Source organism: Acomys russatus, chromosome 13 (assembly GCF_903995435.1).
Source record: "Acomys russatus chromosome 13, mAcoRus1.1, whole genome shotgun sequence".
Taxonomy (NCBI): Eukaryota; Metazoa; Chordata; class Mammalia; order Rodentia; family Muridae; genus Acomys; species Acomys russatus.
The window spans coordinates 12,949,548-12,962,530 of record NC_067149.1 but is presented as its reverse complement, the minus strand read 5'-3'; the positions used below and the strand labels follow the sequence as shown (position 1 = coordinate 12,962,530).

At 52.0% G+C, this 12,983-nt stretch overlaps 1 protein-coding gene across 1 annotated transcript in view; it reads right to left on the bottom strand.

Annotated features, from left to right (window-relative positions):
* The window catches only part of Dysf (dysferlin), a 205,008-nt gene that overhangs the window by 111,943 nt on the left and 80,082 nt on the right, over positions 1–12,983 (bottom strand). Inside the window, exons 18-23 of the mRNA XM_051154820.1 lie at positions 7,397–7,438; positions 6,016–6,131; positions 5,463–5,576; positions 3,927–4,104; positions 3,046–3,170; positions 1,273–1,379 (exon numbers count right to left, since the gene is read on the bottom strand). Coding sequence (XP_051010777.1) covers positions 1,273–1,379; positions 3,046–3,170; positions 3,927–4,104; positions 5,463–5,576; positions 6,016–6,131; positions 7,397–7,438 — 682 coding nt within the window. The remainder of the gene's footprint in view (positions 1–1,272; positions 1,380–3,045; positions 3,171–3,926; positions 4,105–5,462; positions 5,577–6,015; positions 6,132–7,396; positions 7,439–12,983) is intronic.

Here is a 12,983-nt window from a genome sequence, read left to right as displayed (position 1 = left end):
GCCTAGCAAAACGTGGCTCTCTGCAGTACTGTTCATGGCAATTGTGAAACAGGCAAGCCTATGGGGCTGAAAATGGGGTGGGATCCAACCCCTGCCTTGGTCTGAGGAGTCTCCACTTCATGCCCTAACATTCCCACCAGGCATCCTTTCTTTGGGAAGCTTCCCTGAGGTCCACTGTCAGATGCATCTGCCCCCAGCTCCCACAGACCACACCTCTCACTCCCCATCAGACCGATAGGGCTGAAGTTGTTCCCTTATCAACCCAGCTGGAGCTGAGCCCGGTTTCAGGAAGGTTTGGAGGAATGACTTGCTTGGGGTGGGGCAGGGGTGGAGCCAGTCCTTTGGCACCAACACTTTATCTGGTAAAAGGGCACTTCCTAACCAGGGTATGCAAGTGCCAAGCCACCAGTTATACGTCTCTCATGACAAAGGCATTTCTCTGGCTGCCTTCTCCAGGGCGCTCCAGCTAGCCTGAGAGAGGTGAAGATGCAATCCATGGGGGGTGGGGGGGTGGGAGGTCCCTTCACACCGAACCCTGTGTGTGCAGATGAGTGGCCATGGCCAAGTCTGCTTCCAAGCCTGAAGAAGCAGAGCCACTAAAAGCCATCAGGCTGCGGCAAGGAGCAGGGTCCCTGGTTTCCTTGCATTTGTCACTGTGAATCACAGTACCTTTAACTAAAGCCTCCCCACAGTGCCAGCCTTTTGTTGACTAGATATTATTAAGTAGCCATTCTTCACCCCAAGTTTGACAGTTCCCTTCGCCATGACTACCCCTAGCACTCCTGGATGTGGGAGAGATGTTGGGGCGACCCCCCTCTGCTGACCTGCATTCTCAACCTCTCTCACTCTCAGGCCCCCTTTCCCTGACGCTGACAGGCAGCCATGTTCAGTGAAAGCCTAAACAGAAACCACGGTCCCTGACAACGGCCTTGGGAAAAGGAGGGGTGCCCTCACCCCAGCTTCTCCTGGAGATTCCATCAGGGAGCTATGAGGTCGGGGATCAGACACACAATGCGTCCCATTCAGGTGAGCCTGTCGCCCAGCCCACAGCTGCTGCTGTTGCTGCAGGGAGATTTATGACCTGTTCTGAACGTCACCTTTTCAACTCCCGGTGCCGGCTCCACCACCTCTGGGCTCAGCGCTGGCCAGACTGCTGGCCAAGCGTGGCTGGGAGACGTGCCTCTGCTCACCACCACACACGAACACTCCTGAGGAGGAGACAGCCTTTGGCCGAGCCAGGAGAGGCATCTGAGGGTGCCAAGTACCCCCTACCTGCAGTCTGCAAGGAGCTCATCTGTCAACTGAGCCACCAGGGCGTCCATGTCCTCGGTGGAGCACTGTGCCTTCAGAGCCAGGTGGATCTGTTCCAGGCTAGCTTCCTGTGGAACAGGCAAACCTAGGTCAGGAGTATCACCATGGAGGGGAACCCAGCCCCCAGGCCCTGTCACTGAGCCAGAAAGAAATAGATGGTAGGAGCAGGAAAAGGCAAAGCCAGACTCAACCTGCCAACACCATCCCCGGCTCCTGAACCTTCCAGGACTCCCTATGCCCCCAACTCTCAAGCCAGGTCCCCAGTCTCACACCTGGACACAAGAGCTTTCTCACAAGCTGAGTGCATCCTGTCCCACCTGCCACCTCAAGGCCAGGCCTGACTCCCCACAGGGAGTAGACCTCTCTGAGACTACTCTGGTCAGTCCTTCCTTGAGTCAGCCACCCAGCCAGATCCAGATCTAGCCAGTCTCCCACAGCAGCCATGCAGCCACCACTAGGCATAAGGACCAGACCTCCAAAGCTGGCTCTCTTGGAGTTTCATCTGACCCCCTTCTATTGGCACACATCCTTAGGGCAAAGGCTCTGAACTGGAAGGCAGAGGCCAACCTCAAAATACCTGTCAGGCCCACAGCTGTCTCATACCCTGAGCAGCCCTCTCTACACGTCAGCCTTCCAGGGCATATGACGTGTGTGCTCCACCCTAGGGGACAAACCCTAGAAAGAAAACGCAGTCCCTGCTGTGCAGGAACTGTGATCTTCTGGCACCATAATAAGGAGTCCAGGGGACAGCTGGACGGTAATTTTGCACATCTTCAACTCCATGTTCCCCCGTTGGCTTTAGCTGCCCACCACTACCAGTCGCCAATGTCAAGGACGTACCCCCCTTCCTTGCCTTTCTACCTCCCTTCGCCGCTGTGTCCAGCAGCAGTCCCCAGGTCTGTTCAACCTCTCCGCCGCGCCCCCCCACCCCCAGGGCTGCCCCTCATTCCTGCCAAGTAGCCCCACTTTCCTCCCTTGGGGGGATGCTCCCTAGAAGGGAGCCTGGAGCCACTGCCCGAATCAGCCAGCAGCTTCCTAGCAGCCCTTTCCCCTCCCTCAGCCTCTGCATCTGAGCCCTCTCAACATTCTCCCGTGTGCCCTGTCCAAGCACCAGGCCGACCTGAAGGCACAGAGGGGTTCCCAGAAGCCTCTCCTTGCCCCAAAGCAGAACTACCCCCCCACACACACACACAATCAAAGGCTCTGCCCCTCTGCCCAAGTTCCCAGCTTTGAACCCCAGATCATTTCTCTCACAGCCCTTCATCACCCCAAGACAAATGTACCAAGGTCTGGTGGCTTAAGTTCTACAAGCGCCCTAGAAAGCCATCCTCCTCCCAGGAGCTCCTTGCCCTCCCCTGAGTCTTTGCCGTGACATCCCAGATACAGACCACCCCCACATCTTCCCATTGCCCCCATGACATCCTCCCGATGCTCCTCAGCTATGCCCTCCTCCATACATCACATCTCCACCTCAACAGCCACGAAGGCCACCTGTATGTAAGTTTGGAGCTAGCTTCTGGCTTCTGAGTAGACGTTTCTGGCATAGCCAGAGGCATAATAAACACCAGGCATATCCTGACACTCCAGTTATTTCTCAACCCTATGTCCCTCAGTCATCTCCCACATCCACCTGGGGTGTCCCCAGCACCCTTAATACCCCCGTCTCTACAAATCTGCAGATATTTCTGGCAGGGCTAGGGACCAGGCACCAAGTCTGAACAGGATCCCACTCACCAGCCGGTCAGCGATCCTGAGGAGTTGGTTTTGAGTTTCAATTCGATGGCTGATGTCTTCCCAGTATGAGGAAAGCACCACCACTGGTTTCACATTGCCCCAAGGCAAATAATAATAGTGGCAGCCTGCGGGAGGCGGGGGAGGGAGGTGGTCAGTGGGGAAGATGGACCTAAGCACTGGGCAGAGGTGCAGGGGCAGTGAGATGCCACTCTGCAGAACATGGAGCTCAGGCCACTGAGCTTCTAGAACCAGCTTGAGAGAGGACTCAAGATAGGAGACAGGTCCTGAACTCCTTTTCCCATTAAATGCTGTGGTGCAGCTGGTAGTCCCCAGTATCCAGACAAGGTGCCTGAGCACACTTTATAGGGGAGCATACTGTTAGGACTCTCATATCAAAATAAGAGGGCTGGGGCAAGAGAGATGGTTCAGAGGTTAAGAGCACTGGCTGTTCTTCCAGAGGTCTTAAGTTCAATTCCCAGCAACCATGTAGTGGTTAATAACCATCTATAATGAGATCTGGTGCCCTCTTCTGGCCTGCAGGTGTATCTGCAGGCAGAACACTGTATATGTAATAAATTGAATGCCTCTGGGAACCGCAAGCTCACATCACCAAGGTCTCTAAAGCCAAGCCCCAGACTCCATGTGATGATGGAGATGGCTCAGGACGAGGGCGACCACAGAACATGTGATGATAAGGGCAACTGCGAAGTCTGCAGGAATCCAAACTGTGGGTGCAATGCCCTCCATGAGAGGAGTATGAGGGACAACACAAGGAGTGGAGGAGAGGAGCACCCCAAAAGGTTTGCTGTGGTTTCCACAGGGGGCAGGGTTTAGAGTTTGGCATCTGCCCTATGACCCAGGTCCCTTCCAGAGTCACCTACCGTCAAAGACTGCCCGGCTGTACTGGGTGGTGGAGGCCAGCGGCAGGCAAGTAGTGTCAAACTTGTTCCCGTAGTTCCCAATGCTGACCTCAAACTGGATGGCATCATCCACATCCTGCAGCATCGTGGCCGAGTAGAAGGCAGCAAAGAGGGAATATTTGCGCCTTCGCAGGTACTTCTGCAGGCAGAAAGAGCAGGTCGGAGGTCACAAGGAGACAGGCAAGACACCCAGCAGTGTGGATGCCATAGATGGCAGACCCTAACCCATGACCGGGACTCAGAAACTCCTTCTGGCTGAGCAGAGAGTGAACGGCCTCCAGACTTGGTTACTGAATGAACAAACTCATTTCAGGTCCGTGCACGTTTGCTCGGGTTTCCTAATACGATCTGCTGCTCCTCCAAGGTCAGGCTACCCCTTAATCCAAACCAGCATCGATGGCACCGCCATGTCCACAGAGCAGGGTCTCCCACAGCGTCCCTCAGGGCAGCCTACACCTCATCTGCTCCTTAAAGGGACTGAAAGATCTCAATGATCATGCCCTGCCCCCACACACACTGACACACACAGAGACACACACAGACAGACACACACACAAACACACACACAGACACAGAGACACACACACACATCAGGCAGCCCCCGCAGTCTGTGTAGGTTGCCTCAGTGCTCAGAATGTGAAACTCAAGTTGGCCCCTCCAAGCCCAAAGCACAGGGCTGGGACGAAGTGACACATCCATGTGTCTTGGCATGAAACGACATGATTTTATTATAGTCACTTCTTCAGAAAGCTTGGGGCAAAGGAGCTGAAAAGTTGGGTTTTGGGCCACGTGAACGGTGATGACAGACAATGCGAAAGAGTGCCTGCTGTGTGTGTACATCATTGCCTCTTTCGCCATCATCTCTTAAGGTAAACACGACCACAGACAGGGTGACTGAGGCGACTGTCAGGTAGGAGGGACAGCGTGGACACCAGAGGTAGCTGACTGCAGTGTCCATTTGCTCCTGGAGACCACGCATGGCTGTGATGTTCCTGGACCTTAGAGGCTTCGTCTGTAAGTGGCTTAACAGCAGCCACCTTGTGGCCCGCTGGGTTTGAAGACATCAATGGTAAATGGATTCTAACTGACTTCATGGTTAGCTGTAGCAAGTTATGCACTTGTATAATCCTTTCATTTCTCTACTGGCGTGGTGGCGCATGCCTTTAATCCCAGCACTCGAGAGGCAGAGGCAGGTGGATCGCTGTGAGTTCAAGGCCAGCCTGGTCTACAAAGCGAGTCCAGGACAGCCAAGGCTACACAGAGAAACCCTGTCTCAAAAAAACAAAAACAAAAACAAAACCTTTTATTTCTCTTCCTCAATTCCCTGTGGTGGGATATCACACTATTTTCCCCCTTCCGCCTTTACAGCTGAGACACAAAGGCCCCAAGAAGTGCCACCATGGCAAATGTGACTCAGCACTGAAGAAGGCCCTCTGCTACCGTACTTAGCTTGTCTATTCCCCAGGGACCCAGCTCTCTCCCGGATCGTGCCCTCACCTCCACTCGCAGGATATCATCAGCAGGAAGGTCTTCCACTTTCTGCTCACTGTGCTCCACCAGCCTGGTCTCCAGGGACAACAGAAGCCGGCCTCGATAAGCCACGCCTTCTCCCTGCAGGAGCATGTCAGTGTCACCAGCAAAGGGGTGAGGGAGAGAGAAACGCAGCACGTGACAGCATAATATAGTTCACCCCCTACAGAATGGGGGGGGGGGGATGAACTGACCCTCCGGCCCTGTCCAAGGGCATGTAACCTGAGGGAGATAGGCCTGGGTGTCTTTTTTTTTTTTTTTAATTTATGTGCATTGGTGTGAAGGTGTCAGATCTTAGAGTTACAGACAGTTGTGAGCTGCCATGTGGATGCTAGGAATTGAACCTGGGCCTGGGTGTCTTGAAAGAGACAGAAAACAAGTCCCAACTAGCCCGGGAGAAAGAAGCCAGAGAGGGCCAGACAGGAGGCAGTCCTCCGGAAGGTCTGTTCAGGCCTCATAAGGCCCAGGGAAAACTGCCGGGCCGGGCTGGGAACCCTTAGGGGTGCCCGTGGCTGCTCACCTTTCCTGTGTTGAGCTCTGCATAAGGATCTGGAAAGCCCGTGAACTCCCGGGGACTGCCATAGAGGTTCACATAGCAGGGCCCAAAAGTGGGGAGGAAGCCCAGGTTGTCGTCCACTGGAAGGCACAAGCAGGTATCAGAGAGGTGGTCCTGTGGTCCTGTGGATCTTTTTAGGATTCAACCCAGCCACATTCAGATCAGACCCCGTCTCTAGCCCTCAGTTTCCCCCATATGCACCATGTGTGGCCCCTGGATATGATAATTAATAAGACACTAGCAATGACTATATTGATATTGCTCTGTCCCTTGGGTCCTCAGTATGATGAAGTGAGGCTATTTCTATTATCTCATTAGTCCTGTTTCACAGATGTGGAAACTGAGGCTTAGAGATGTGACTGATCATGGGTTAGCAAGGACGCATCACACTCAGCTGGCTTGCACACAAGCTTGGGCCTTGGAGGAGGGGGAACAGAGGTGGTCCCAGAGCCGGGTGACCAGAGAAGCCATGTCTCAGACACCCGCCTCCTCCCTCCTCACACACACTCTTATTGGGGGAGTTGGAAATAGATAAAGGAACCAGTCCTCTTCTCATGCCCTCTTCTGGCCTGTGTTCTCTTGACAACGCCACAGTCGCCCTCCCTCGGACAGGACCTCACAGGCTAGACTCTGAAACCCTGCAGAGGCAGGACATTCCTTTCAGAGGACATTTCCAGAAACGCTCAAGGCAGAACCACCACCAGGACCATAGAGGTGTCTGTGTCCACACAGGGATGAGCCAGAGCAAGAGGGGGCAGGCGGGGTTGGGGAAACAGCCTCCACAGAGACCTTGTTCAGCAGGACATGAGGCTGTGCACCCCAAACCATGGTGCTGAGACAGTGCAGGGGGGAGGCAGGGGAGGCAAGGGTCTTGGGAGCTCTCCTGCCTGTCACCTCGCCACATATTTTCTCCTCCAGACCCCAGTGCAGACAGGGCTCAGCTTTGAGAAGCGAACGAGGAATCCTTGGAGTACTGGAACTCGGGAGGAACAGCTCTAACTGCTGGGTCAGTCATCACAATTACGATTTCCTTTGTGAATTATGCTTCAAGCCTTTCTCATTCCCCTGGCCATCTCCAGATCCTCGAGATACCTCACAGTCCCCATGTCCCACTATGTCCTCCTGTCAGAAGCATCAGCCGGGGCAACAAGCATAGGAAAGGTCTGGGAGAGCTAGAGGAAATTGGCCTTAAAGCATCACAAGCAATTGCCCTTGGTTACCCAGTGGCTGTGACTCCCCAGTGGTGGCTGCTGCTCAGCCCCCTTCATGCAAGTCATAAAATTCCCCTTCAGCAGAAACCCCAATGTCCCATCCCCTCACGGTCCCCTAGGTGACAGCAACGTACGGTCTGTGGCTTGTGGCCGCTTGAGTACACCTGCAGGCTCCTCTGAAGCATAAAGAAATGGAAGAGGGGTTAGGATGGGTGTGGCTGGGTGGAGAATGATTACATGAACAGGAGTCTGGATGGATGGAGAGCTGGCAGACAGGCGCTGTGAAGGTACAACAAAGGAAGGCACACACCCTGACACACCCCCCCCCACAACTCCAACCAGATGAGCCCTCAGCATCTCTGTGCCCTGAACCTCTCCATTCAATATACTCAAGAAACAATACAAAGAAGAAAAATGTGGCTTTTCTACATTATATACAGGTAAATTAGTGGAATGGTGCGGAATCAGAAACACGAAAAGGGAAACATGAAAGAGCCATTGTGGACAAGCAAACACCCGGGCCTCCATACCCAAGCATCAGATGGACACTTGGGTTCCAGCGCACTGAGCCAAGGCCATTCAAGGCACAACATCTCCACCTAGTGGGCATTTCTAGTACTGCCACAGACGGCAACTTTTCTCAACAGTGGCCACCTGGGTCTTGCTCCTAGCATCAGCCACTGCCAGTGAAGATAAGAGACAGCTGCTGTCACCTAGCATATGCGCATGAGCGTATACATGCATGCGCAGTAAACAAATGTAATAAAAAATATTCTAGGGCTGGAGAGATAGCGCAGTGGTTAAGAGCACTGACTGCGCTTCCAGAGGTCCTGAGTTCAATTCCCAGTAACCACGTGGTGGCTCACAACCATCTATAATATATACATAATAATAAATAAATCTTTAAAAATATATATTCTAACCCTTTTACTTTCCCACAGACTCATGATGGTTGCTAGGAGCTGCCAGAGGTTGCCCAATGAGCGGTCCACGGGTCATGTACAGCCCAGAATGGCTTGTCATATTCCAGTGTCACTTAAAATAAATACATGTATTCTCTCATAACCCTCAAGGTGTGGCCTAGACACACTGTATTTAATGTGGCCCAAGATGATTCTTCATCCTGTGTGTCCCAGAGAATCCAGGTTGGACAGCTCTGGAAGGCTCTGGGGCGGGGGGGGTGTGAAGGAAGAGTACGTCACAGATACAGTCATCTAGAGGTAAAGACAGGGCTGGAGAAACTGAGGCCAAAGGCCTAAAGAGGGCAAGGCCCTGGGCTGGCCCTCAGATCTCTGCAGCCAGGTCTCGGCTAGCAGTATTGGCTGGCACAATCAGTGTGGCAGAGATTGTATCTCACTAAGATTTTTCTGTCCACAGGAACTGAGCTGGGCCCCTGACCTAGGTGAGTTCTGGAAGGGTGACCTACATAGGCACAGCTTTGGTCCCTGGATTCTACATTACATTCCTTCCAAAGGATGCTTTTCAGGAGGAGCTTCTTGGATTAATGAAACCAGAGTCCTAGATGGGACCCTTGTGTGCTTCTTGCCAGGGACTGACTTTTTTTTTTTTTTTTTTTTTTTCTGGTTTTTCGAGACAGGGTTTCTCTGTGTAGCCTAGGCTGTCCTGGACTCGCTTTGTAGATCAGGCTGGCCTCGAACTCACAGCGATCCACCTGCCTCTGCCTTCCGAGTGCTGGGATTAGAGGCATGCACCACCACTGCCTGGCTTCAGGGACTGACTTTTAATCTGGCAGCCAGTCAGAGACAGTTGTTTACCAGGCCCACCAGCAAGCTAACCAATACCTACTGCTGGTGGCTAGACCCGCACAGGCCTCCTTGTTCGTCCATGCATCTGTCCATTTAGGAACCATAAGCAGAGATGACAGTAGACCTTGGCACGGCCCCGCTGACGTCTTAGGCCTGTGCTTCTCAGCTCAACATCAGGTCATAAGTCTCTGATGATGCAGTTCACCCCAGCTTCTCGCCCCTGTGTCTGCAGACAGCTCATAAAGTCAAGGGCAGGGTGAGCAGAGAAGCAACCCAACACAAAGCCACTATTTAGTCCTGGTCGTCTTTCTGCCAAAACACAAGTGTTTCTTTCGCTGTGTTTTCCCTGAGCTTGGAGACTTGGGCCCAAGGAAGCCCCAAGTCCCCAGTGAACACACCCAGCTTTTTACTGTGACACTGAAGGCCCGGTTCCCTCACCTGGAGGAACTGGAGGGGACAGAGCAGGCTGCCAGCCACAAGTCACACGGCTCAGCAGGCGGTCCCTGGGGACACGTGTGTACCCTGGAGAAGCCAAGCCATTACCTTCAGCCAGCCCTGCCAGCTCCCAAGGCTCGGCAGAGCCCCAAGCCCACGGCTTTGGCTGCCCGACACTCGGCCAGGCCAGGCAGGAGGGGGAAAAAGAGACTGCTGGGAAATTCACTATCATCCATAGTCCAAAGACAACTTTGCCTTTCTCGGTGCTGTTCTGTGGCACAATGTCTTTGTAGGTGAGGACATCAAAGATGCCTGCCAGTGTCACAGGTCCCATATGCCGACTACCTTTCAAAAAGAGCTGCCACATCCAAGGAGAGGGTGCACTCCTTTTTTCAATAAAAAAAATAAAAAATAAAGTCTTCCCTTAATGCGCTGGTGCACAGGGTCCAAAGAATACTTCAGAGTGCCCAGGCAAACTTGTGGGCAGAAGTACTTAAGAGGTTAGTGGCAGGTCTTGTCCTTACTGGGGACAAAAAACAAGAACGAACACACACACATACACACACACTCACACTCTCTCTCTCTCTCTCTCTCTCTCTCTCTCTCTCTCTCACACACACACACACACACACACACACACACACACACCCTCCAGGCTGAACCAAATCATCAGGAACCTGGAGCCAGGAAGAGAAAAAAGTGGCTTTTGTTTGGTTGGTTTGTTGTTGCTTTGAGACAGGATCTCCGTTAGTTAGTTCCAGTGGGTCTTATACTCACTATATAACCAAGGATGCCCTCAGATTTCTGATCCTTCTGCCTCTACCATTCAAGTGCTGGGCTACCAGGCACATGACACCATGCCCTGTTTACATGGCGCTGGAAGTGAAACCCAGGGCTTCCTGCATGCTGAGCAAGCACTCTACCAACGTACAGGCCAGTTTGTGTTGTGTTTTGGGACAAACTAGAAAATAAGGCAGTATGCCTTCCCACCACAGTAAGAAGAAATGCAAAAAAAAAAAAAAAAAAAAAAAAAGAGGAGAGAAAAAAATGGCAGGGACATGCTCCAAGTGGGGTTTTTGTGCTAAAGAAAGAAACTTAGCCAGGAGCAAAGAAAGTGACAACCTTCAGACTAGACAGGGGCTACCACCTGAGAAAGGGACCCACCTCTACAGGAAGGGACCCTCAGAGAACCTGGGAAGTCCCAAAGAATAACCCAGTTTGAACAATAAGTTCAGCTGTTGTCGCATTGATCTAGGTATTTCTATGAACATTCTAGAAGATTCTAGAAGTGGTTATCTGGTTGCAAGAACAATCTGTGGTCCAGCCTTTGACACCATCTCTGAAGCACACTGGAGTTGCTCAGGGCTTGAGCACCACCTAGTGACCATGAAGACAACTTTCTCACCTCATTAAAACCAAGGTGACAGGAGGCTGGACACACCACACAGTGGTAGGGTGCCTGCCCTAAACCTAATCCCCAGTACAAATAAATAAATAAAGGCAGTAAAAAGAATAAATAATTATACAATTAAAAGAATACATCAGAAATGGAGGGTAATGGGGCTGGGGAAGAGCCTAAACTCTCATCATATGGCTGAGGGCAGAGGCACAGCTGTGTCATAGCAGAACCTGCCCCCCCCCAAAAAAAACATGCAAAAATGCTATATTGTGCCCTGACCATCATTAGTTCCTGTAATCAGAGACAGTACCCAATCTGAAAACTGAAGAAGACTCGTGACATTTGAGGATGGCCAGAGCTGCCTGAGCATCACCCACATAAGATGTTGTCCTTGTCTCACGCTTCTGCCTGTATGTGCAAAGCCACAGCTCACCAAACCCTATGACCAGGTTGTTGTGGCGGGCTACACCCTGGGACAGAGTCCTCACAGCCGGGAGGGAAGGCCACTCCCCAAATGCACACCTTCTAACAGTATCTCTGTATGCGTTAGGCCGCTCAAAGACTCAGTGATGCGTCAGAACCACAGATCAATGCTAGACACCGAGGGGAGAGCGCCAAGGAGTGTGTTGGATAATTCTCAACTTTGCAGTGCATTTGGGATTTTCTGTAACTAGAAGCCTTTGAGGACTGGGGATATAACTCAGCTGATTGGGTAGCTGCCTAACATACATTAAATCCTGTGTTCAGTCTCCCACACTACATAAATTGGACATGGTGGCACATGCCCGTAATCCCAGCACTTAGGGGAAGGGGCGGGGGTCAGAGACAGGAGGATCAGAAGTTTACCAGACAGTGAGGTCAAGGACAGTTTGGGATACATGAGACCCTACCTTTAAAGTGTGGAATATATACCTTTAATCCAGGCACTCGAGCCAGAGGCAGGCAGATCTCTATGTGTTAAAAGCCACGCTGTACACCAGGCACCAGAGGAACTGCAAGTTCCAAGCCAGCCAGGGCTACATAGTGTGACTCTTTCTCAAAAAGTATTTTATTTTGAAAAATGTTTCAGAGGAGTTTTTTTGTTTTTTTTTTTTTTTTTAAAGAAGAAATGCGAGACCACAGGGAATGAGACACACAAACCACCAAAGCTGCAGGGTAACAGAGCTACGGAGACCCTAGCCTGTCTGCAAATACCATCACAGAGCATGTAAGTGAGTAACAGTGGAAGAGGGGATGGAACGCCAGGCAGGGCTTTGCTATCCATGAAAGCCCCCATCTTAGAAGGGGACAGGGTGCCTCAAATCAGGGGGACGTGTCCCTAAGGTCCAGGGGAGCCTCCATCTGAACGCTACAAGAAATCGTGTGGGGTTCTCACGTTCAGGCAAGAAGACAAGGAGATGCAGCCTTTTGGGATAACTTCTGAGGAGAGACGGGCTGGACCAAAGAGGAGCAGAACTGATGACAGAAAAGAAACCATCAGCTGCAGGATGCTGAGGGTGAGGTGGCATGAATATCTGACAACACCCGAGGACCTGCAAGTGGGTAACCCACGGGTCCCTAAGAGGAAGACGCTGAGGAGCTCCACTTTACAGACAGGAGATTGAGCGGCTCTCCAGGTTACAGAGAACTTGAGCCCCATCTGGCTGCAGAACCAGAGTTCTCTCCCACTAACCCTATCGCGCCTTCGGCGGTCCATGGCAGAGTCGTGGCAAGGGCTTATCTAAGAAGATGCTCTGGCTACCCATGACCTCCCAGCACAAGGGTGGCCGCACAGCATGTCATGGTGTCTCGGTCTGTGCGGGTACACTCAGCAACACTCACACAGCAGGATCACCCAACACACTGGTTCTGGGAAGTTACAGATAAATTCTGCATGGCTGGTTTCTTCTGGACACATTCATAATCTAGTCAGATTCCCATGCAGGAAATGAATCAAGGCCTTTCTCAGAAAATACACCAAAACAAATTCCAAGTGTTTTAAGTACTGAAGAGGAAAATAAGTTTTAAAATGAAGTTAAAGCCGGCCTCGGTGGTACATGTCTGTAATCCCAGCATTCGAGGAGGCAGAAGCAAGCGGATCGCTGTCGGGTCGGTGGCAGCTTGTTCTACAAAGGGAGTCCA